Source organism: Hemitrygon akajei, chromosome 9, assembly GCF_048418815.1.
Source record: "Hemitrygon akajei chromosome 9, sHemAka1.3, whole genome shotgun sequence".
Lineage (NCBI taxonomy): Eukaryota > Metazoa > Chordata > Chondrichthyes > Myliobatiformes > Dasyatidae > Hemitrygon > Hemitrygon akajei.
In genome coordinates, this window is record NC_133132.1 from 44,693,586 (window position 1) to 44,720,195 (window position 26,610).

General features: G+C 43.4%; 1 protein-coding gene across 11 annotated transcripts in view; it reads left to right on the forward strand.

Annotated features, from left to right (window-relative positions):
* sobpa (sine oculis binding protein homolog (Drosophila) a) overlaps nucleotides 1-26,610 on the forward strand; it is a 305,749-nt gene that overhangs the window by 110,410 nt on the left and 168,729 nt on the right. For all 11 annotated transcript variants that reach the window (XM_073055857.1, XM_073055859.1, XM_073055858.1 and 8 more), the window contains one exon: nucleotides 16,164-16,352. In XM_073055857.1, the coding sequence (XP_072911958.1) occupies nucleotides 16,164-16,352 (189 nt within the window). The remainder of the gene's footprint in view (nucleotides 1-16,163; nucleotides 16,353-26,610) is intronic.

Consider the following 26,610-nt stretch of genomic DNA (forward strand, 5'->3'; position numbering starts at 1 on the left):
CCTCCTGATGGCAGCAGTGAGAAGAGAGCTTGGCTTGAGTGGTGGAGACCCTTGATGATGGATGCTCTGTGTAGATAATCAGTGAGAGCTTTACCCATGATGGACTGGCCGTATCCACTAGTTTTCAAAAGAACTTCATTTGAAGACAGTTGGTATTTCTACAGTAGGCCATGATGCAACTAGTCAGTGTACTTCCCACAACACATCTATAGAAGTTTGTCAAAGCTTTAGATGTCGTGCTGAATCTTTGCCAATTCCTAACAACGTGAAGGCCCTGCCCTGCTTTCTTCGTACTTGTACTTAGGTGCTGGGTCCTGGACAGATGCTCTGAAATGATAACATTGAAGTCTTTCAAGTTGCTGACCCTCTCCACCTCTGATTTCCTCCTCCTGAAGTCAATGATCAGCTCTTTTTTTCTTGCTGTTATTGAGTGAGAGATTGTTGCTGTGGCACTGCTGAGCCAAATTTTCCGTCTCCCTCCTCCTTGTTGATTCGGCCAGTGACAGTGGTGTCGTCAGCAAACATAAATATGGCATTGGAGCTGTGCTCAGTGTTACGAAAACCCCGTAACCAGGTAACTTACCAGCAAAGATAGATGGATCAGCTGAGTCGGATGCTACTATTTTCAACCGTTTTATTCAACAAGGGCACAAACGTATGGTTAATACAAAACATTCAGATCATCAAAACTCAATCTAAAACACCGGTGTAATAATAATCATTCAAAACACAAGCTCGATCGTCGTCTAGGGGTAATGTAGATTTTATATCGTTCACTGGATAGCTAAAAGTCTTTTAGATCACGGCAGTTTCACTTAGTTGTCGGCGGAAGTGTCGCGTTGGTGCACGTTTAGTTAGAAAGACAGAGAACATGAAGCATTTACCCGACAGGTTTTCCAACCTGTAGGAGGTAGTCGGAAGTCTCGTTGGGGGAATGGACTCTCATCTGTGGCTTCCCCTGTAGCTAGGCCGTCTTCCGTGGTGAAGTCGCCAATCCCAGGCAAGGGAAGGACGCACACGAACCCCACCACCGGCTGTAGCTATTAAAACGCTGTCGCAGGATTTCTAGCGTTTCTCCTTCGTGTGTTTCCTTGGTGCATCTGAGGGTCCTCCCCTCAGACCCGCCTTTATACTTCTTCACGAGATCGCAGGTGTCAATCAAGTTGCAGGTAATGCGATCTCTCTCTCAACCAGCCCACTTTGCCCGAGGGCTTTTCAGGTGGTCTCCATGAGACAATAGGCAAAGTCACTTTTATTCTGCGTCTTGGAAGAACGTGGTCTTTCGCACGTCTCCCTCTTGGGTCAGTTGACCCCCCCTTAACTAGAGTTCTTGCGATTTTCACAAAGGAGGGGGCCAACGGCATAACATCAGCCACACAGACATAGGTGTATAGCAAGAAAACAGGGAGCAAGAGAGAATATCTGTGGTGCAGCTCTGCTGGTGGAGGTGGTGTTCTTGCCAATCTGCATCCCACCTGACCGGGGTCTGCAGGTGAGGAAATCGTGGATCTAGTTGAACAAGGAAGAACTGAGGGCAAGGTTTATTGATTAGATTTGAAGCTTATTGATTAGATTTGAAGGTATTGAATGCCAAGCTGCAGTCGATAAATTGCATCCTGATGTAAGCATCTTTGCGATCCAGATGTTCCAGGGTTGAATGAAGAGTCAATGAGATGACATCTGCTGTGGATTTGTTGTGCCAGTTGGGAAACTGGAATGGATCCAAGTCACTCCTCAAAGGTTCCAAATTCTGGCAGTGGTGAAGGAAATTTGTGGTGTGCAACATTTGTCATAACATCATTAGTCACACTGAAGAAATGAATTTACCCTGTCTGTGCACTGAAAGTGGTAAACACCATATGTACACCCCACCCAATGAATTCCTGAACCAGCATGTGTTTTGAATTGTGTATAAATGTGTCCAATTTACAGGCAAGTAAACTGACAGACTGATCAACTTTTTTCATTCTATTCCTAGTCATCATTTGGTTCAGGTCCATATTTTTAATAGATTCAGTTCCTCCTCAAATTCATTCTTAATTATATTACAGCAGGTACGAAAATGAATAACAGAGAATATTCAGTTCTGTCATTACTCCTGCTGGTAGTGGAGTGTTTGTCGTTCTCACTTAATTTTCCATGGCTGAAGGTTGATTGTGTGGCATTGAAACTGTTATCACGCAGCTGCGTACATATTCACTGCACCGGCTCATATTTACATGCATGAAGGAGTATCCATCGACAAAGATCACTTCTGGAGTCCACATCCAGCACTGAGGCTGTAATGTCAGTCGGCTATTTTGTTGCTGTTGTTCCTTTTCACTCCTTGTGGCACATCGGGCAGCATTTTTGCCATTTAGGTAGCATTTGATTTTTTTTTTGTGTGAGGTCAAGTTGTTAGATTGACGCTCAACCCAGCACAGACGGAAAACGTGTAAGGAGCTGGCCGGATTCAAACTCGGGACCTTTTGCCTCAAAGTGTGGTGCTGATGCCACTACACCACCAGCCGGCTGATCAGGTTCCCGAAGCAAGCACTCAATTTGGAGCTCTGGTCACAGTGGAGATGATCAGATGAGGAACATCTGGCCCATTGTTGTTGAAAGTGAGGCAAAAGCATTTGGGGACGGTGGTGAAATCTCATGGCCACACATTGTCAGCGCACAGCCCTGCAGAAGTTGCGGAAACAGCAGAGCATTTCCCCAGCTACCTACCCTACCTAAAGGATGGTGTTGGAGATGGTGGAAGTTACGGAGAATTGTGCGCTGGATGCTGAAGCTACTGGGGTGGTAGGTGAGGACAAGAGGAACCCTTTTCCTGGTGTGGCAATGGGAGGATAGGATGAGGGCAAACCTGTGTGAAATGGAAGAGATGTGAGTGAGGGCAGTGTTGATGGTGGAGGAATGAAAGTCCCTTTCTTTGAAGAAGGAGGACACCTCATTTGTAATGGAAGGAAAAGGCTCATCCTGAGAGCAGATGTGGAGACTAAGGGAATGAGAGAAGGGATGGCATTTTTACAAGTGACGGGGTATAGTCCAGTAGCTGTGAGAATCAGTGGGTTTATAAAAGATATCAGTGGATAGACTGTCTCCAGAGATAGAGACATCTCCAACAGGATCCCACCACCAAGCACATCTTTCCAATCCCCACTTTCCACTTTTCTCAGGGATCGTTCCCTACGCAATTCCCTTGTCCACTCATCCCTCCCCACTGCTCTCCCTCCTGGTACTTATCCTTGTAAGTGGAACAAGTGCTACACCTGCCCCTGCACATCCTCCCTCACTACCATTCAGGGCCCCAAACAGTCCTTTCAGGTGACGCAACACTTCACCCTTGGGTCTTTTGGGGTCATCTACTGTATCCGGTGCTCCCGGTGTGACCTGCTGTATATCAGTGAGACCACCTCACCAAGCACCTAAGTTCCATCCACCAGAACAAGCAGGATCTCCTGGTAGCCATCAATTTCAACTCTACTTCTCATTTGCATTCCCACTCTGACTTGTCAGTCCACGGCCTCCTCTACTGCCATGATGAGGTCGCACTCGGGTTGGAGGAGCAACACCTTGTATTCCATCTGGGTAGCCTCCAACATGATGGCGATTTTTCAGACTTCTGGTAATTGTGCCCCTCCCCCTTCACCATTCCCATTCCTTTCTCCCCCTCTCACCTTTTTCCTTAGTTGCTCATCTCTCTCTCTCTGGTGCTCTTCTTCCTTCCCTTTCTACGACAGTCTTTTACCCTCTCCTTTAGCCCTTTATCTCTTTCATCAGTTTCCCAGCTCTTTACTTCACCTCTTATCCCTCTCCCAGTTTCACCTATCACCTACCACCTTGTACTTCTTTCTTCCCTTCCCTCCCCCCACCTTTTTACTCTGACTTCTCACCTGATGAAGGGTTTCGGCCCATAACGTTGAATGTTTATTCCCTTCCATGGATGCTGACAAGCCAGCTGGTGGTGTAGTGGCACTGGACTTTAAGGCAAATGGTCCTGAGTTGGAATCCAACCGGCTCCTTGCTTGCTTTTCATCTGGTTAGTAAATCAGCCTTGTTTTTTAAAAAAAAGTCAAAAATGCCACCCGATGTGCCACAAGGCACGGAAAGGAATAAATAACATAGATGCTGCCTGGCCTGCTGAGTTCCTCCAGCATTTTGTATGCGTTGTCTAGGATATCCGGCATATGTGTTCTTGTGTTTGTGATTTCACCTACCTACCTAACTACCCAAAAGGCGGATCTTCTGACCCATCTGAACAGAAGTCTATAGCTCCCCCCTTAGCCTCATCAGCCACCTCAGAGCCCAGAGTGAAAGCAAGTTACCTTCAGTCCCAAAGAAGATGAAGGTGATTTGCATGTAGGTAGCTGAGGCATGTAGGTAATATTAACTGCATACAACCTTTTATAACCAATAGTTCAAAATGGTAAATTTGAAACATAGTGACACAGGTTTATTTATTGTGAAGTTGCTTCTTGTGCTGTTTGTGGTGAAACCTGAGATGTGTGTTTGTTGAAGATCTAATTAGGGAAACTGTATTCCTGAAACTACAACTGTCTTGCAACATGGCCTTCCAGGTTGGTCAAAGTAATCTTTCAGTTTTTCAATAAGCTTTATTTGCTTTTCTGAATGTGGTGATGCATGATTGCTAAAGCATTAAGTTTCCTGACCTTATTAAAATGAAGAATAAGTACAAACCCCATTTCCAGAAAAGTTGGGATATTTTCCAAAATGCAATAAAAACAAAAATCTGTGATATGTTAATTCACGTGAACCTTTATTTAACGGACAAAAGTACAAAGAAAAGATTTTCAATAGTTTTACTGACCAACTTAAATTGTATTTTGTAAATATACAGTAATTTAGAATTTGATGGCTGCAACACACTCAACAAAAGTTGGGACAGAGGCATGTTTACCATTGTGTTACATCACCTTTTAATAACACTTTTTAATCATTTTGGAACTGAGGATACTAATTGTAGTAGATTTGCAATTGGAAATTTTGTCCATTCTTTCTTGATATAAGACTTCAGCTGCTCAACAGTCCGTGGTCTCCGTTGTCTGATTCTCCTCTTCATGATGCGCCATACATTTTCAATAGGAGATAGATCTGGACTGGCAGCAGGCCAGTCAAGCACACGCACTCTGTGTCGACAAAGCCACGCTGTTGTAGCCCGTGCAGAATGTGGTCTGACATTGTCCTGCTGAAAAAAGCATTGACGTCCCGGGAAGAGACGTCGCCTTGATGGCAACATATGTCTCTCTAAAATCCTAATGTATGCCTCAGAGTCAATGGTAACTTCACATACATGCAACTCACCCGTGCCGTGGGCACTGATGCACCCCCATACCATCACAGATGCTGGCTTTTGCACCTTTCGCTGATAACAATCAGGATGGTTGTTTTCATCTTTGGCATGGAGAACTTGACGCCCGTTTTTTCTGAAAACTAGCTGAAATGTGGACTCATCTGACCACAGCACACAGTTCCACAGTCTTTAGGTTCATCTGAGTTGAGCTCGGGCCCAGAGAACTCGCCGGCGTTTCTGCATAGAGTTAATGTATGGCTTCCTCCTTGCGTAATACAGTTTCAAGTTGCATTTCTGGATGCAGCGATGGACTGTGTTAAGTGACAATGGTTTTCCGAAGTACTCCCGAGCCCAGGTGGCTATAATTGTCACAGTAGCATGACGGTTTCTTAGGCAGTGCCGCCTGAGGGCTTGAAGATCACGTGCATTCAACAGTGGTTTCCAACCTTGCCCTTTACGCACTGAGATGTCTCTGAATTCTCTGAATCTTTTCACAATATTATGTACCGTAGATGTTGAAAGACCTAAATTCTCTGCAATCTTGCATTGGGAAATGTTCCTTTTGAACTGACTAACAATTCTCTCACGAATTTTGGCACAAAGGGGTGAGCCACGACCCATCCTTGCTTGCAAACACTGAGCCTTTGATGGACGCTACTTTTATACCCAGTCAGGATACCTCACCTGCTACCATTTAGCCTGCTTAATGTGGAGTCTTCCAAACCGGTGTTACTTGAATATTCTCTGCACTTTTCAATCTCATTTTTACTCTGTCCCAACTTTTGTTGAGTGTGTTGCAGCCATCAAATTCTAAATTAGTGTATATTTACAAAATACAATTAAGTTGGTCAGTAAAACTATTGAAAATCTTTTCTTTGTACTTTTGTCAGTTAAATAAAGGTTCACGTGAATTAACATATAACAGATTTTTGTTTTTATTGCATTTTGCAAAATATCCCAACTTTTCTGGAAATGGAGTTTGTACAATGTGAAGATTTTATTTGAAGTTTCAGGGAAATGTGATGCAAGCCAAGTTCGAGTGACCTTCTTGTCTGTAAGGGAAGTAAATTGTTACTGTCAGCAAAGTCTGGAATCTTGTTAAAGCTGATGTTTCATTGGTTAACTGTAACCTGTTTAATGTCAGCATTGCTCTGAGTTCCATTGTTAACACTCAGTTGCCAGCTGAAGGTGAACCTCTGATTTCTGCAGACATGCACCAATTGCAAGCTTGCCTGTTTTGTGCTATCTCAGTTGAAGAGATCATTCTTTCTTCTTGCAATTGCATAAGAGATGATTTCACTTGAGGATGCTCATTAAGTTGTGTTGGGCTTGCTGCCCACTGTAGATATTCAGCCACTGAGAAAGGGAAGTGACCACGGTTTTGCTCAAACATGATCGTAGAAGACAACTTCAAAACAAGTTATTGTTTGATATCATGTTATTCCAGCTGTTTAAAAATACTCAGTGATAAGAACTAAATAACTTTCATAGCAGAGAATTGGAGCCAAAGCCGCAGAGATATTTCCTCAAGTATTTTAAATGCATTATAACCAGCATTAAGGCATCTGTTTCCCATTATGTCCAAGAGGAGGTCACCAACAGAAATATTCCTCTGAGGGTGAGAGGGTGCACATAGTAGTGGGGAGGCTGCACATAGCATGGAGTTGGCTAAAATGAGTAATATCGTTCTTGGTTCCAATGTCCGTTACAAAATTATGCAGAAGAAAGGAGAGATGGTTTATGAAAACTTTTTTTTTTAACAAGACAATTGTGCTTTGTTTGGAATATAAAATCTTAAATCAGACCATCAAGTACAAGAGCAAAATCAGGCCATCTGGCCCATTGAGTCTCTGCCATTCGAGCATGGCTGAGTTTTGAACAAATATTTGAACGGAGTTGCTTCATGGTGCAGTGATTGCTCCTACATATGATAGCTTGGTCACTAATCAAAATGCCACAAACAAAGTTTCGGCTTTGCTTAAGCAACCACTCATCAAGACAGCTTGCCTTTCTGATCAGGCAGATGACAAGTTCAATTAAATTCAAAGTTCAAAGTAAAGTTGTTGTCCAAGTATATATATGTCACCATATACAACCTTAAGATTCATTTTCCTGTGGACATACTCAATAAATCTAATAATGGAGTCCATGAAAGAACACCCAACTTGGTGAACCACTCGTGTGCAAAAGACAAATACAAAGAGAAAGGGAAAAAATTAGAAATGATAATAAATAATAAATGAGTATTGAGACTATGGGATGAAGAGTCCTTGAAATTGAGTCTGTAGATTGCAGAAACAGTTCAGTGATGGGGTGAATGAAGTTATCCTCTCTGATTCAGGAACCTGATGGTTGAGGGGTAATAACTGTTCCTGACCCCTGGTGGTGTGATTCCTTAGGCTCTTGCACCTTCTTCCTTTTGACAGCAGCAAGAGGAGAGCATGTCCTAAGTGGTGGGGGGGTTCCCTGATGATGGAATAGCAAGGAGAATGATTAGCTTACTGCAGTGGTTCCCAACGTGGGGCATACGCCCCACGGGGGGTAATTTGATTTGTAAGGGGGGCAATTCGAGAATGAGTTATTAACAGTGAATTTTTTCTAGTAAGTCTGTGTGAGTATGAGTGTTTGTGCGAGTTAATACATATGTGTATATACAGTATGCATACATAAAAATACTTGTGTGTATGTACATGTGTAATTGCGTATGTACTGTATATATAGTGTATCACCATCATTACAACCATCAAATGGCTTTCATAATTAAATTAATGAATTGACTGATATAGGAAGGAACGAATGAACAAGTCCAAACGCGTAAGAAACTCGTACGAGGTCGCGCCGATGCTGCTTTTTGCAGTAGCTTTCGGTTCTTGGTGGTGTGAAGGTGTGTCCATTGCGTCATCTCTTTTAAACGGTGTATCTGTCTTTGTATGCTGTAGAAACGAATCGGCATTGTTTTATTTATTTATTATTATTATTATTTTAATATCACTTAATGTTCTTTTTTTTTTACAATTTCATAGTAATTTCTTCCTCAGAACTTTAACAGTCCTCTGGTTCTTTTATTTTTCTCTTTCATGAATGCCATGTTCTTTGGAAGCTTGTTTAAACCAAGTTAATGGTCTTTTAGGCTTCCTCCAGGTGAATAGGAGTTCACTTTTTGAATAATAATTATATATCACCACAGGGGGCATCAGGATTTTAGAGATGATTAGGTGGGGCATGGCCAAAAAAAGGTTGGGAACCACTGGCTTACAGGAAAGGTGCTTTTCAAGTACTATTGTATTGGTAATGCCTTTGGACAATCAATAACTACCTGAATCACTGGAATAGGCACAGAGGACATTGGCTTCCTGTCTTGTGTAATGTAGCACTGTCTCTTCAGATGACTAAAACAGATTCCGAATCAGAACAACTGGTCGTTTAAGTCCACCGCAGCTGATTTTCTTAACAACAGTTCTGTTCATGTTTGTTTTTTGAATGTTAATGTTTAGCAAAAACAGCAATAGAAATGAAGCTTAAGTGTTGGCTCAGTGCACAGCTCCAAATAACGCACATGCTGGAAATGTGTTGTAAAATCAGAAAATACACAAAACCCTCACCAGCTCAGGGAGCATTTGTGGAGTGAGAAACCGGACTGATATCTCAGTCAGTGAGAGGAGCTCATTGATCTGAAGCACTGGGCCAAATATTGTGGGTCAATGGATGTGCTCAACGGATCGAGCAGCATCTGTGGAGGCAAAGGGATAGTTTTTGGGTGTAGATCCTTCGTTGGGGCTTCCCCTCCACAGACACTGAATAACCTGCCATGTCCCATCAGCAGTTTTATTTTCTTTTGCCCCAGATTCTATTGTCGACAGTCTCTTGTGTACCCATTATTCTACTATACCGAACCTTCTCCTCACTCTGAAGAAGTTCTTTTCATCTCCTCAGCAGGAGTTCTGTGAGTTCCTCACCCTCACTACGTTCTTTCAGCAGTTCATTTTCTGTTCCAGATTCCAGCATCTGCAGCAGGCTCTTGTGTTCCCATTGTAGGTAGATTACCATTTAATCAGAAGCAAGTAATCCCATGGATGTAAAATCAGTCAATATGTTATCAGCAGTGTAGATCAATTTTGAGGATCCTCGGGGGCTCAGACAGCTTATTAATTCTATTTAGTTTTTGTTATTTTTAGTTTTAAATGCCTGACTATTTTGGACATTCAGTGACTTTTTAGGATCCTTAAGTTTCGACAGCCAGCAAAATTGATATGGGGTCATTTCAGAGGAGTGTTGCAGGTGGGGTTTGGTTATTGCATTGTTGAAGGTTCCAAAGTTTGCAGTTCAGTTCGTTACAGTTGAACTTTAGAGGTGAAGCTGGTGATTAGATGCCAGTATGTCCAATCTGCCCATTCCACCACTGGACGTAGAAACATAAGAGACTGGAGTCTCTATTGGAGCCTGGAGCAGCAAACAATATTCTGGAGGAACTCGGTAGCTCAGGTGGAGGAAAATGGACAGATGATGTTTTGGGTTGAGACCTCTTCTGGACTGAAAGATGAAGGGGAGATGGCTAGAAAAAGAGATGAACGGAAGGGCTGGGAGCAAAAGCAATAGGTAGATCCCAATCGGGACAGTGGGCCAGGGTGGTGATTGTAGGAGGGGAGAATGGAAAAAGCAAGCAAGGAGTGAGTGATGGAGGGAACAAAGGCTATAGATGATGGAATCTGAGGGGAAAAGATGGTGGAAAATGGTATCATATTAGGGTGTTGGGGAAGGCAGATGTCAACAGTGGGGGAGGGGACCTCGTGTGTGGGTGATGGGCAGATAGAGTGGGTGGAGGAGGGGAAAGAAACGGGTAAGTATTCACCTGGGTTAAGTGTGGGTGAAACTGGGTAGATCAGAATGAGATAGAAAATGAGCAGAGGGTTGCTGATCAGACATTGGAGAGTTTAGTGTTCCCACTGTCGGGTGTAGACTACTCAAGCAGAAAATGAGGTATTCTTCCTCTAGTTTGCTGAAGACAGGTCAGTGTGGAAATGAGAGTTAAAATGAGTGAATGAAGGGAATTAAACTGGGAGCACGGGTGCTTGGAGGAGTGGTCACTACCTCTGGTTGTCGCTGGCCACATACAGCAGAGCACAAACAAACAAGACAAAATCTGCTGACGCTAGAAGTCCAAGCAACACACAAAAAATGCTGGAGGAACTCAGCAGGCCAGGCAGCATCTGTGGAACAGAGTAAACGGTTGGTGTTTCAGGCCGAATCCCTTCATCAGGACTGGAGGAAAAAGAGATGAGAACTCAGAGCAAGAAATATAGATTTCTAATACCAGGTAGTAGGAGACAGGTGAAACCGGGAGAGGAGGAGGGGTGAAGTAAAGAGCTAGGAAGTTGCTTGGTGAAAGAGATAAAGAGTTGGAGAAGGCAAAATCTGATGGGAGGCGACTGAAGGCCTTGGCAGAAAGAGAAGGGGGAGGAGCATCAGAGGGAGGTGACGAGCAGGCGAAAAGGTGAGAGAGGGAATTTGAATAGTGAAGGTTGAAGGGGGAGGTGGGGGATTACTAGAAATTCAAGAAATTGATGTTCATACCGTCAGGTTGGAGGCTATCCAGATGGAATATAAGATGTTGCTTCTCCAACCTAAATGTGGCCTCGTCATGGTAGAAGAGGAAGCCACGGACTGGCATGTTGGAATGGGAATGGGAAATAGAATCAAAATTGGTGGCCACTGGGTGCTCCCGCCTTTCCTATCAGACGTAGTGTAAGTGCTCAGCGAAGCAGTCTCTCAGTCTGCGCCCAGTGTCAGTGGTAAATACAGGAGGCCACACTAGGAGCACTGGATACAGTACGTGACCCCAACAGATTCACAAGTGAAGTGTCGCCTCACTTGAAAAGACTTGACTGGTGCCCTGAATGGTAGTGAGGGAGGAGGTGTAGGGGCAGGTGTAGCACTCGATCTATTTGCAAGGGTAAGTGCCAGGAGGGAGAGCACAAACAATATGAAGAGAGGCTGGATGCACTGTAGCTGGATTCCTGACTTCACAAGAGGCAGCTGATTTAAAAGGCATGGCACCATTTGACTTGTCTCAGGGGGTTCTCCCCCCCCCTCCCCCACCACCACCACATATCGCCCAAAGAAAAAAACAAGCTGCAGGTAATATACAAATTTAAATTGTTGTTGCATATGTTTGTAGTTCCCAATTTGCATGAATGCTATTTGTTGGCGTCTGAATATTTGTGGCTTCCCATTGATTTGAATATATTCATGCTTTGTAAAGTACCTGCCATTACATTTTGCAACTTGCAAATCTGCAAATGGTGTGCTTCTGGGAATTTAAATTAGAATAATTGATTTAGGAAAGGTTTTTGTAGCTCACGCACCAGGTATTTGAATCATTTTGAAAGCATTGGAGATTGGTATGAAGCGAAGCATACAAACAATTAGGAATGAATTGGTCTGTTAGTGTCTCATTATCAGCTATGGATCAATAGTCATTAAATCTTCAGTGAGGATATCATAATCATCAATAATAAAAACATAAAATGATTCATCAGTCCAGGCAGCAGTTGTAGAAGCAGTTGGCATTTGTCATTGAAGACCTTCAGTCAGAACTCCTGTGTTCTGAAGATGGCCGTAAATGGTGGTGTGGGCTGTGTTGATTTTACATGTGAAGTGATGCTGAGACTTTTTATAATACCTGTGAGCCTTGTTAGTGAGTAGCAGCATCATATTATAAAGATCTGGCACAGAATGAGACCATTTAACCTATTGGGTCCTGCAGGTTCTCTGGAGAACATTCGAATCAGGCCCATCCCAGTAATCCTGCAAGTTTATTTTCCTTAAGTTCTTCTGAAGCTGATGGATTGTCCCTGCTCTCCCCACCCACAGGCTGCAAGCTGAAGGTCTTTGTCATGGGCAATAGAATAAAAAATAGTTTAGCTCAGTGGCATGCAAAAATGCTGGAGAGAAATGTAGTTATTCAGATTGAGCAAAACTTTAGTTTCCAAAGTGGTTCAATTTATTACAGATAAATCAATGAAGAATCTTGCTTGTTAATGGTGCATGGTTATTTTAGCTTAAAGAAAACACTGGAAGCACTGAGCTAGTCGGACTGCATCTGTGGCAAAAAGTGAACTGTAGTTAACATAATCTTCAAATGGATGAAAGGAGTAAATATCTAAAACAGATGATCCAGCTAAGTTTCAGAGAGTTGCTTGTTCTCTGGATGTAATGCCCATTTTCTTAATTATTTTTTCAGTTTCTCAGTTTTTAAGTATTGCCATAAATGGGTATGGGTGGCGGGGTGGAGATGTGTTTCTACCAAAGGAGGCGTTTGGTGCTCCTTCCCTCCACTAGCCTGTAGGTCACCCTTGGGTAAGGTGTAGCACCTGCTTCGCACCCCGAACAGGGTCATGTGAAGCCATGGGAGCAGGCGGTGGACGCTCGTATCAGCAGCTGATGCACATCACGAGTCCCGGTTATGTAACCACCGACGCCTGGCGGACAATCTGAAGAGTACTGACGAAAGTTGGGCTCACCCGTCTTGTAAAGTCACTGCCCAGAAGAAGGCAATGACGAACCACTTCTGTAGAAAAATTTGCCAGGAGCAATCATGGTCATAGAAAGACAATGATTGTCTATATCTTACAACACGGCACATAATGAATGAACATAAATGGGTAAAAGGTGTGGGAAGGAGCTCGTAGCTTTTCCTCTACCAGTTTAATTTAAAAGTAGAGTCATCCCTTAAACTTTATGAACATAGGGCCATAAGGCATAAGAGTAGAATTAGGTCATTCGGCCGATCAAGTCTGCTCTGGCATTTCATCATGGCTGATTTATTGTCCCTCTTAACACCATTCTCTTGGCTTCTCGCCATAACCTGTGATGTCATGACTAACCAAGAACCTATCAACCTCTGTTTTAAATATACTCAATGACTTGGTCTCTCTAGCTATCCGTGGCAATGAATTCCATAGATTTACTACCATTTGGCTGACGAAATTCCTCCTCATCTCTGTTCTAAATGGATGTCTCTCTATTCTGAGGTTGTGCCCTCTGGTGATAGACACACCCGCTTTAGGAAACATCCTCACCACATCCTCTGTCCAGATCTTTCAATATTCGATGCTTTTCGGTGAGATCCCCCTTAATTTTCTCAACTCCAGTGAGCGTAGGCCCAGAGCCTTGTACATTAACCCTTTCATTCCCAGAATCTTTCTTGTGAACCCCTCTGGAGCCTCTCTAAGGCCAGCACGTCTGTTCCGGTAAGATGGCGGCATGCTCCGATGCAGCAGGTTTCTACAGGGCCAACCAAAGATGTTGTCTTTTTTTAAACGCATTTTTTTTCTGATCATGAGACGCTGCTGGAGAGTAAGAACTTAAGAGTACTGCAGTTCAACCCATCAGCTAATTACAGACAGACAGACATACTTTATTGATCCTGAGGGAAATTGGGTTTCGTTACAGTCGCACCAACCAACCAAGAATAGTGTAGAAATATAGCAATATAAAACCATAAATAATTAAATAATAATAAGTAAATTATTCTAAGTGGAAGTAACTCCAGGACCAGCCTATTGGCTCAGGGTGTCTGACACTCCGAGGGAGGAGTTGTAAAGTTTGATGGCCGCAGGTAGGAATGACTTCCTATGATGCTCAGTGTTGCATCTCAGTGGAATGAGTCTCTGGCTGAACGTACTCCTGTGCCTAACCAGTACATTATGGAGTGGATGGGAGTCGTTATCCAAGATGGCATGCAACTTGGACAGCATCCTGTTTTCAGACACCACCGTCAGAGAGTCCAGTTCCACCCCCACAACATCTCTGGCCTTATGAATGAGTTTGTTGATTCTGTTGGTGTCTGCTACCCTCAGCCTGCTGCCCCAGCACACAACAGCAAACATGACAGCACTGGCCACCACAGACTTGTAGAACATCCTCAGCATCGTCCGGCAGATGTTAAAGGACCTCAGTCTCCTCAGGAAGTAGAGATGGCTCTGACCTTTCTTGTAGACAGCCTCAGTGTTCTTTGACCAGTCCAGTTTATTGTCAATTCGTATCCCCAGGTATTTGTAATCCCCCACCATGTCCACACTGACCCCTTGGTGGAAACAGGGGTCACCGGTGCCGTAGCCCTCCTCAGGTCCACCACCAGCTCAGTCTTTTTCACGTTAAGCTGCAGATAATCCTGCTCACACCATGTGACAGAGTTTCCCACTGTAGCCCTGTACTCCGCCTCATCTCCCTTGCTGATGCATCCAACTATGGCAGAGTCATCAGAAAACTTCTGAAGATGGCAAGACTCTGTGCAGTAGTTGAAGGCCGAGGTGTAGATGGTGAAGAGAAAGGGAGACAGGGCAGTCCCCTGTGGAGCCCCAGTGCTGCTGACCACAGGGGACTATCCTGTCTCCCTTTCTCTTCACCATCTACACCATCTACCGACTGGTGGAGAAACTGAAGGAGGTAGACTTGGTGCGGACCATGTTGTTGCCTGCTGCGGTGAGGCATTGGAGTCGGTGCATGAAGGCAGTGTGCCGTCTATCAGCGTGTGATTGTCTTGGTCACTTCTCTTGTGATGGCAAGAACCCTGCTGGACATTGGTAATGTGGAATGCTGCAAGTCCAGTTCACTGGTTTATTGGCGGAGCTTGCTTGGCCTTGGTTGTAGTGAGGAGTAGGCCTCAAGCTGTGGTGACCCTTGTTTACAGTCGTCTCGGAGAGAGGTGTCGAAGCTGGTGCCAGAGGCGGTGATGTCACTGCTGCCCTTCAGTGTTTGCTTGAAGATGAGCTGTGATGTATTCAATTGCAGACCGCTGCAACTTCCATGGACTCAGGACTTGAACTATACGTTTTGTGTGACTGTATTTTACTGCTATCTTATATGTGCTTTACTGTGTGTGACCATTCCTACTGTGTTTTGCACTTTGGTCCTGATTGTAACACTGTTTCGTTTGGCAGTATTCATAAATGGTCATATCTGGTGAACTGATAATTTAACTTGATCTTTTCTTCAATAAAGGACCCTAAACTGCTCTCAATACTGCAAGTGCAGTCTGACTAATGCCTTATAAAGCTTCAGCGTCCCTGCTCTTGTCTTCTCGTCCTCTGGAAATGAATGCTAACATTGCATTTGCCTCCCTTAACACTAACTCAACCTGCAAGTTAACCTTTAGGGGATCCTGCACAGGGACTCCGTTCATACCTCTGATTTTTAAAAATTTCCTCCCCGTGTAGAAAATGGTCAATGCCTTTAATCCTTCTGCCAAAGTGCATGACCATGCATTTCCCTACACTGCCTTTCATCTGCCACTTCTTTGCCCGTTCTCCCAATCTGTCCGTGTGTTTTGCACATTCCCTGCATCTTCAACATTGCCTGCCCCTCCACCTATCTTTGTATCGTCTGCCAGCATGGCCACTAAACCATCAATTCCTTCACCCAAATCTTTGACATAAATTGTGAAATGAAATGGACCCAACACCAACCACTGCAGAATACTAGTCATTAGCAGCCAACCAGAAGAGGCCCCTTTTATTCCCAGTCTTTGCCACATACCAGTCCTCCAATCTTCTGCAGTGCAGAACATTTTTGATATTTTTAGCTGACTGTCGAATCCTAAAGGGGACGATATGCTTTGAAGAAACAGGATTTCCAAATATTATATTCTGCGAACACTTCCTGGTGATCTTAATTATTGATTTAATTCTGGTTTATTTAAGTTTACTTCAATCAGATCATACTTGTCTGCCTAGATAATATCATTAAGTTCTCACTTGTCCATAAAATTTCAGAGGCTGCTTGTGACGATGATCAAGACCAGTTTTCAACATTGTGCACGCCCTAGGAAACAGCAGAAGTGATTAATGATATCTTTCATTTGCAGAAAATTCCTTGCCAAAACTGAAACTCTCTGAAGATACTGTTATTACGTCGCCATCGAACTCCAATTCAAGTTTTCCGGCCATGACTGCTGGAAACGGGTTGGCAGATACGCCGGCTGGTTCTAAGGACCATGGGGGTACTCCCATCATCGTCCCATTGATCCCACCACCGATACTCAAGCCGCCAACAGGTAAGAAGTACATTGTGTTTCACTTGAGCTGCACATAGACAAATGAGAATGACCTAAACCCATTTCTGTTTTCTTTCTGCCAATGTATCTGGTAACAACTTGGAAGTGCAGTTGCCAAGAGATATTATAACTCTGCTATGTGTCTGTATTTACTGTATTATTTTTAGCAGTGAGCGCATTTCTCTCTGTAGAACCCTAATGGCCACAGTCGATCCATAGATTGCCATCCATTATTAAACAAAAGTGAAATCTTCATTCATGCTCCAACGTTATGCTTCTTAGCAAAAATATTCCAAAGTTCGTTTCAATGAGCCAGCAAGGGTGAACTGGATCTGCGAAATTGTTCATGGCTACAACCTGTAATCTTGCAGCCGGGAATATTCTTCACTCTACTTTTACGTGCAAGCCAGGTGATCAACTGGTGAGCGAGGAGTGTTCCAATGAGAGTTCAAGAAATTGGAGTAATTGCACTGTTCGTTGTGTAAGCATTTGACAAAGTGGCGATAAAGAGCCCTGGTAAAGCACAAATCACGAAGCAAGAAGGAGAGGTATGTTGGAAGCAGTGCCATGCATACCTGACAGTGAGGGGCCAACCTGAAGATGCAACAAGGATATGATATTAGGCATTCCTTGAAGAATGAGCATGACTGACTTGCATTCTAGTACTGAGGACTGCAAGATGTCAGTTTATGAATTCTTTTTAATGTGGGGTGCTTGTTTCTCACCAGCATGGGATCTAACACAGCAAGGTCTTAGTCCAGTGTAGGAGTCTCCAGAGCAATTGGAGACAAGACTTGTAGTTGCACTGCATATTTATGTATCCAACAATTCTGTTCTTCAACCAACCAGAAAAACTAATCACTATTGTATATTAAAACAATAATGAGCTTTTTGCTAAAATGGACTTTTTTTGTTCTAATTCTGCTTTCTTGTGTATAATTTATGTTTGAATTGGTTTTCTTGTGATTGTTACTTATATGCTGTATGCCTGTGATAATGCAGCCAGTAAGTTTTTCATTGCAGTTGTCCATACTATGACAAACGTAATGACTTGATTGACTGTATGTGCAGACATGAAGCGATGCACGCGGATTCCATGCCCAGTAATTAACAAGAACATGCATACATGTTTCCTATAAGTACATGTGCACACAGACGTACACGATATAACACGTGTGTATCACAGGCACAGTGTGTAGGCAATCTTGTCTATGTACTTTTCCTTCAGTTTCCTGATTTCTTCCCTCTATACCTTTCCTTCCTTCACAACTCCCTTCCCCTCTCGTCACTTCCTTCCATCTTAGCTCTGTCTTCTTTCCTTTCGTGCTTCCCAACTCTAGCTGCTCTATTGGCCACTGTCACTAGCCCTCTTTGGGGATGGTTCCTGACAGCATTTCCTGTCCCCGCCGTGACAGCCATACAACAGAAACTGCTGTCATAAGTGAGAGGAGGCGTTATTGACAATGATACCAAACAGAAAAATTTCATCAGTTATCAAGTTGCTTTTATTGTCATTTCAACCATGACTGATGGTACAGTACACAGTAAAAACGAAACAACTTTCCTCCAGAGGCATGGTGCTATGTGAAACAACACAAAACTACGTTAGACTTCAGACCTACACGGGACTACATAAAGTGCACAAAACAGTGCAAGACAGTACAATAGTTAATAAACAAGACAACAGGCACAGTACAGGGCAAATTACAATATAATAAATGTTGTAAATGTAAATGTACTGTTAAGTTCTGAATTCAACACTGGGTTTTGGTGTTATCACGACCACTTGCTCACAACCTTGGCCCAACCCTGGGTCAAACTTTCAGAAGTGGGAGTGACTGTCCCTTTCTTCAAGGGAGTATTTGACAACGTGATGATAAAAGAACTCTGGTAAAACTAATCAACAGGCAGGAAAGACAAAGTAATATTATTGTTAAATCCTAGCTCCATAAAGGTAGATGTGATGTTCAAGGTCCATTGTCCCAAACTCAAAAAAAAATGGTCATTGGGCAATGGTCACTTTTTTATCATATGCTTCCTGGATTAGAAGGCATGTGCTATAAGGAGATGAAAGTTCCTGATGAAGGGTCTTGACCCCAAATGTCAACTGTTTACACTTTTCCATTGATGCTGCCTGACCTGCTGATTTCCTCCAATATTTTGTGTGTGTTGCTATAAGGAGAGGTCGGACAAGTGTTTTCTCTGGAGTGGTGGAAGCCGATGTGTGACTTGATAGAAGGTCTTAAGATTACGAGAGCTGCAGGTAGAATAGGCAGCTGGTGTTTTCCCAGGGTTCAAATGTATAACACGAAAGAGTATGTATTGAAGATGAGAGAGAGGAGGTTCACAGGAGATGTATTGGGACAAGTTTTTTTTTGCTTGGGATGCACTGTCAGTGGTGGTTGTAGATCAGAGGCATTTGAGAGACTTTTGTATGTGGAGAATGGAGGGATAGGGCCCATGTTCAGGCAGAAGGGATTAGTCTAATTAGGCATCATTAGTTTAATTAGTGCCGCACAACATTGTAGGCTAAAATGCCTGTTGCTGTGCTGTACTGTTCTGTGTTCTAAATATTATTTTCTATCTGCAACTCCTCAGGAAATGAAACAGTCCATGCCTGCGTGCAGGAGTCTGAGGCAGTATTCAGGCATGGACTGAGAAGTCACCAGCAACTTTCATGGTGCAAAATGCCAGACTGTAACCATTTCTGTGTCCTCCACCATTCACGTCCTCGGTTTGCCATCCAACTCACCAGCTAATAAAATATTATTTATGTCTGCGAGCACTTGTCAAAGTCTGAATTACTTCTGGCAAGTGACTCACCGTCTGAAACCCCAAATCCTTTGCATCATCTCCAAGGCAAAGGTCAGTAGTGTAATGGATTAGTCCCAAAGCACCATCCAGGACAAATCAGCCTGTCTGACTGGTGCATCCCCAGCATGGTACATTTGTTTCTACCGTTTACAGCATGGAGTCACTGCTTGTTGGATGTGGATTAGAATGTGGGTAGAATATAAAAATATTACATTCAGAGTCAATGAGTGCTTAATGGTCAGTGTGAACTCAGTGTATGTTTTTATGCTGTCTCTTTGAATATAAACATATTAGATTACAATAGATAAGCATATGTCCTCATGTGCATCTGTTCCAGTTTATTTAAAGCATTATTTTAATTGTTACAACAAGAAGCTCTTGCTCAATGTTGGCAACAAGTTGATTATTGGCTTCACAAGAAGGAAAATGGAGGTCCATGAGCTAGTCCTCATCAGGGGATCAGAGGTGGAGAGGGTCAGCAAATTTAAACTCCTTGATATTATCATTTCTGAGGGCCTGTCCTAGGCCCAGCATGCAAGTGCAATTACGAAAGAAAAACACGCCAGTTCCTATGCTTTCTTAGAAGTTTGTGAAGGTTCGGCATGACATCTACTACTCTGACAAAGTTCTATAGATATGTGGTGAAGAGTATGTTGACAGGTTGTATCACAGACTGGTATGGAAACACCAATGCCTTTGAAATGAAAAATAGTGCATCATGGGTGAAATCTGCCCCACCATTGAGCACAGCTACACCGAGTGCTGTCACAGGAAAGCAGCATGCATGATGAACGACCCCCTCCTCCCAGGCCATGCCCTCTTCACGCTGCTGCCAGTAGGAAGAAGGTACAGGAGCCTCAGGGCCCACATCACCAAGTTCAGGAACAGCTATTACCCCTCCATCATCAGGTTCTTCAACCAGTTGGGATAAATTCACAAAACATCACTCGCCCCATCACTGAACTGTTTACACAACCTGTGGACTCACTTTCAAGGCCTCTTCATCTCATGTTCTCAATATTTATTGCTTATTTATTATTGCTCTCAAGGCCGAGGTCTTGAAGCTCATCAATTAGTTTTGAAGGGATAATGATATTGAATGCCAAACTGTTGTTAATAAAGAGCATCCTGATGTATGCACCTTTGCTGTCCAGATATTCCAGGGTTCACTGAAGAGCCAGTGAGATGGCATCTGCTGTGGACCTGTTGTGACGGTAGGTAAACTGGAATGGATCCAAGTTGCTTCTCAGGCAGTAGCTGATTTTTTCATTACCAACCTCCTATAAATCACCTTGTGTATTCTGGTGGATGGTCATGCCTTGTGTATTCTGCTGTAAGGTCGCGCCCCGTATATTATGGTGTGAGTGTTATGCCTTGTCCTGTACTATATACTCTGAAACACCTCGCCCTTTACTATATACACTGGAAGGCCTCATCCTGTACTGTATAATCTGGACCGCCTTGCCCTGCAGTGTATACTCTGGAACGCCTCACCCAGTACTCTATATTCTGGTGGAAAGTCTCACCCTGTACGAGGGGTGATTGATAAGATAGAAGGAGTCAATTTTAGAAAACCTAGCACATTTATTTTGTAACATAGTCCCCTCCTACATTTACACACTTAGTCCAGCGGTCGTGGAGCATATGGATCTTGGACCTCCAGAAAGTGTCCACAGATGAGTGATTGATATGTTTGTGGCCTAAGGTTGAAGGCGATGAGTTATATAGCTGTTGTTACATGCACATGCAGGTCAACTCTTTGAGTGATTATGCAGAAAGTTTGAATTTAATAACTCATCTCCTGCTACCTTAGGCCACGAACTTATCAATCACTCCTGATGAGTTATTAACATCAAACCATTAGATTTATTTTCAGCATTAAAAGGTATCAGATTGCTCATAATTCGATCAAGCCTGGGTCATTTTAATAAAACTGGATGTTTCCTTTCCGATCTTTAGTGAATTAGTTTAGAATTGTCACGTGCACCAAGTTACGATTTAAAACTCGTCCTGGATACCATCCATATGGATCAATTGAGGTGCATGGTGCATTGAGGTGGTGCAAAGGGGGGGGGGGGAGGGAACTAACAGGGTACAGAGTACAGTGTTACAATTCTAGACAAAGTGCAGTACAGGTAGACAGTAAGATACAACGTTAAAACAATCGAGGTTATCAACTAAACAGCCCATTTTTATCACAACAGCGAACCATATAATAGTCTTATAACAGTGGGATAGAAGCTGTCCCTGAGCCTGGTGTGTGCTTTCAGGCTTTTGTATCTTGTGTCCATTGGGAGGGGTGAGAAGAGACAAAACCCCTAGTACGTGGGGTCTATGATTGTCCTGAGTGGTTCAATGAGGCAATGAGAAGTGTAGGCAGAGTCCCCGGAGGGGAGGCTCGTTTCTGTAGTGTATTAAGCTGTGCCCACTACTCTTGGCAATTTCTTGCAGCCATAGGCAGTGTAGCTGCCATAGCAGGGTGAACACTCGAATATGATGTACTCCCAAAGGGATTATTCCCTTGATGGAGGATGCCTGTGCATGACTTTATTTAGGCTAATAACAATTTGTGAGGGGCATAGGGTAAATAACATTTTTTTTTTTTAGCCTCCTGAGGGTGTAGAAGGCTGATGAGTTTTTTTGCTGTGGCATCAATGTGGTTGGAGTCAGACAGGCTACTGACAATGTTCTCTCCTGGCAACCTCCAACACCTTGGTAAAGATGCACGTGAATATGGACCAGGGCCAGCCAACCTAGGTGGTGACACCATCTTCTGTGTTGGAATAAGCGAGCATTATAGCATAACTGTGATTAGATAGATAGATACTTTATTCATCCCCATGGGGAAATTCAACTTTTTTCCAATGTCCCATACACTTGTTGTAGCAAAACTAATTACATACAATACTTAACTCAGTAAAAAAAAAATATGATATGCATCTAAATCACCATCTCAAAAAGCATTAATAATAGCTTTAAAAAGTTCTTAAGTCCTGGCGGTAGAATTGTAAAGCCTAATGGCATCAGGGAGTATTGACCTCTTCATCCTGTCTGAGGAGCATTGCATCGATAGTAACCTGTCGCTGAAACTGCTTCTCTGTCTCTGGATGGTGCTATGTAGAGGATGTTCAGAGTTATCCATAATTGACCGTAGCCTACTCAGCGCCCTTCGCTCAGCTACCGATGTTAAACTCTCCAGTACTTTGCCCACGACAGAGCCCGCCTTCCTTACCAGCTTATTAAGACGTGAGGCGTCCCTCTTCTTAATGCTTCCTCCCCAACACGCCACCACAAAGAAGAGGGCGCTCTCCACAACTGACCTATAGAACATCTTCAGCATCTCACTACAGACATTGAATGACGCCAACCTTCTTAGGAAGTACATTCGACTCTGTGCCTTCCTGCACAAGGCATCTGTGTTGGCAGTCCAGTCTAGCTTCTCGTCTAACTGTACTCCCAGATACTTGTAGGTCTTAACCTGCTCCACACATTCTCCATTAATGATCACTGGCTCCATATGAGGCCTAGATCTCCTAAAGTCCACCACCATCTCCTTGGTCTTGGTGATATTGAGACACAGGTAGTTTGAGTTGCACCATATCACAAAGTCCTGTATCAGTTTCCTATACTCCTCCTCCTGTCCATTCCTGACACACCCCACTATGGCCGTGTCATCAGCGAACTTCTGCACATGATTATCTCAATGTATCTTGAACTGCTACAAATAGCTCATCAGCTGTGGAACTGCACTCACTGGTGGTGCTGTGAGAAAGTTGACCATTCTGACTCTCCCACAGTGAGGTTGAGCAGGATGTTGGAGTTGGATGCAAATATGTTGAAGTAGAAAAGATTAGCTGGTGGCGAGTTGCCACAGAAAAGGTTCTGCCAATAATCAAAAATGAATGGAACATGGGCATGATGCAAATTATACAAGGTGGATATTCACTAAAATATTAAAACAATCCTAATACTCAAATCGTGTGAGGATTAAAGCTTAGATATGAATCTCACTTTTCTAGTTACTTTATTCTTTTGATGAGTCATCCTATTTTATCCGATTACTGCCACAACCCATCACGCTCAAGAACCGTCACATTGTAGCAGAGTGGGGAGCAGCACGATTATGATGTTGAGAAGGATGAAGGGAGTCAATCGGAGGTTACTGTCACTGTCGAAGTAGCTCCCTGTCAACTCCAACACTGCAGACTGAGTTGTAAAACTGCGATGAGGGGTTGTAAAAATGGGCTCTCAATTTTTGATAACTGACTAAATGTATTTATGGGCATCTGAATATTAATGGTACCAAGCTGACTAATCAGCAACCACTTCACCTGTAGGACTTGTAATCATAAATCATACCAAAGATTGTGCAACAAAATTTTCTTTACCAGCAATAAAGAAAAGCAGTAACAAATTCAATATAACTGTACACAATGGATATGTCACGGGTTATTTTAATTGAGCTGTACGAATCCAGAAGCCTGGTACACAGTATTAGTTGATTGCACGATTCCTGAGCCATGACACTGTTTGATGACTGTTTGAGTGCAGTGTGACCCCACACCCCTTTCTCTTTCCACGTCCTCCCCACGCTGAGTAGACCTTTTCCTAATGACGTTTTGATTTTCTAATGATGCTTCCTGACTCCCACCAAAGCATTGCCTGTCTAACCTGCTCAGGTCCATTTTTGTGACTGTTTTCCAGTAATTTTTAAATTCTCACTATTTCACTTTACTTTCCTAAATTCTGACTTTGAATTACTGTGCTCTCTGTACGTTTTCGTGACTAAGAGCAGAAGCAGTCAGCTGTTAGCTGCACTGGCCTGCTCAAAGTGTTCAATTCATTCTGGTGAAAGTGGAATTTGCCCCACCTCTGCCATGTCCCTTGGCAGCTTATTCCATGTACCCATCACTCTCTGAGGAAATTTACATCCCTTTTAAATCTCTCCCCTCACCCAAAACCCATGTCCTGTAGTCCTTGACTCCCCAACTCTGGCAAAAAGACTGACCATCTATCTATCTTTGAGTGCATGTAATGTGTTCTCTCAGTATAAAAATATCCTGCTTGGCCCTGAACTCTACACAGTGTCTTTTTACTCTCTTGCATTCAGAAGCGACTTCTGTCGTTTGAATCAAGCCGCCAACCTGGATAGAAAGTATTTGAGGAAGTGATGAAAATGATTGAAGGTAGAGCAGTGGATGTTTGTATACGTGGACTTAAGTAAAGCTTTTGACAAGGTCCCGCGTGGTAGGCTAATCCAGAAGATGAAGGTAACTCACCATCAGCCATCTACCCACCTGATCTTCTGTGATGCATCTCCATTTGAGTGTATTTGGATCCAGTCCCTACATCTAGCTATGCTTCAGTGTGGGAGAGTTTGAATGGTTGGGAAGATCCATGGAGACTATGTAGAGTGGACTTAAAAAGGGCTTTTTTCACAGAAAACAGGGTAGTGGTAGAGGGGTATCATCCTGACTGGAGTTTGTAACCAGTAGAGTGCCACAAGCAGTGTTCCCTCTTTATTTTTACAGCTGTGCATACCAACCATTGCTTTGAGCAGGAAACTTCTACACAGACTGAAAACTACGAGGCACTTTATCTTAACATTAACTTTCCTAGTATTGATTGGCATTTCCTTAGCACAAGGGGTGGAGTTTGTTAGGTGTGTTCAGGAAGGTTTCCTGACTCAGTATGTAGATAAGCCAACTAGAGGAGAGGCTGTACTTGATCTGGCATTGGGAAATGAACCTGGTCAGGTGTCAGATCTCTCGGTGGGAGAGCATTTTGGAGGTAGTGACCACAACTCTATCTCCTTCACCATAGCGCTGGAGAAGGATAGGAGCAGACAATTTGGGAAAACCTTTAATTGGGGTAGGGGGAAATATGATGCTATTAGGCAGGAACTTGGGAGCATAAATTGGGAGCAGATGTTCTCAGGGAAATGCACGGCAGAAATGTGGCAAATGTTCAGGGAACATTTGCATGGAGTTCTGCATAGTTATGTTCCATTGAGGCAGGGAAAGAATTGTAGAGGTATGGAACCATGGTGTGTAAAGTAGAAAATCTAGTTAAGGAGAGAAGAAAAGCTTACAAAACGTTCAAGAAAGTAGGTACTGTTAAAGCTCTAGAAAATGACAAGGTTGCTAGGAAGGAGCTTAAGAATGGAATTAGGAGAGCCAGAAGGGGCCGTGAGAAGGCCTTGGTAAGAAGGATTAAGGAAAACCCCAAGGCATTCTACAAGTATATGAAGAGCAAGAGGATGAGCCGTGTGAGAATAGGAGCAATCAGGTGCGATAGTGGAGATGTGTGCGTGGAGTCGGCGGAGGTGGCAGAGGTAGCGGAAGGCATTTAATGAATACTTTGCTTCAGAGTTCACCAGGGAAAAAGACCTTGGTAATTGTTGGGATGACTTACAGCAGACTGAAACACGAGCATGTAGACATTAAGGGAGTGGTGGGTGCATGGAATGCTCTGCCGGCAGTGATGGTGGAAGCAGATACAATAGGGTCTTTTAAGAGCCTCTTAGATAGGTACATGGAGCTTAGAAAAATAGAGGGCTATGCGCTAGGGAAATTTGGGCCTGTAACGTGCTGCAGATTTCTAAGTTCTATGAGAAAATGACAGCTGCGCTATCACAAAAGCTATGTGTGCAGGAGCATTTCAGTTACTGCGCAGTCACACACCTGGGCAGCTTAGAGTGAACAGTGTCCGCAAAGATCGGTACTAGCACCTTTGTTTTTGATGCAGTTTGGATGAAAACTTGGGTGAACTGAGTAGTAAGTTTGCAGGTGACACAAGAATTGACGGAGTTGAGGAAGCTTGCCAAAGAGTTCAGTGGGATATAGACCAGTTGGAGGTGGGCTTTGGGGCGGTGGTGGGGGTGGGGGGGGAGATCAAAGAATGGCAGATAGATCTTATTCTGGGGAAGTGTGAGGGTTTGTACTTTGGGAGGTCAGATGCAGGAAGAAAGTATACAGTGAATGGCAGAACCCTTGGGCACATTGGGGTGTGTGTGTGTGTTTATTTATTTTTAATATTAATATATAAATATTTATTTAGCAATCCATCTGGAGTCGGATCCTGAGCAAGTACACTGCTAAAAGTGGCAACACAAGTAGATAAGATGGTAAAGGAGTTCGGCATACTAGCCTTTATCAATTGAGGTGTTGAACATTAAAGTGAGAAATCACATTGCAGCTGTGTAAAACTTTGGTTAGGTGATATTTAGAATATTGTGTTGAATTCTGATCACAACATTAGCGGAAGGATGCGGAGGCATTTGGGAGGGTGCAGAAGCTGTTCGCTAGGATGTCGGGTGGATTAGAAAGTGTTAGCGAAAGGGAGAGACTGAGCAAATGTGGGTTGTTTTCTCTGAGGTGTCAGGCATTGAGGGGTAATCTCATTTTAGTGTACAATATTCCAAGAGGCAAAGATAGAGTAGATG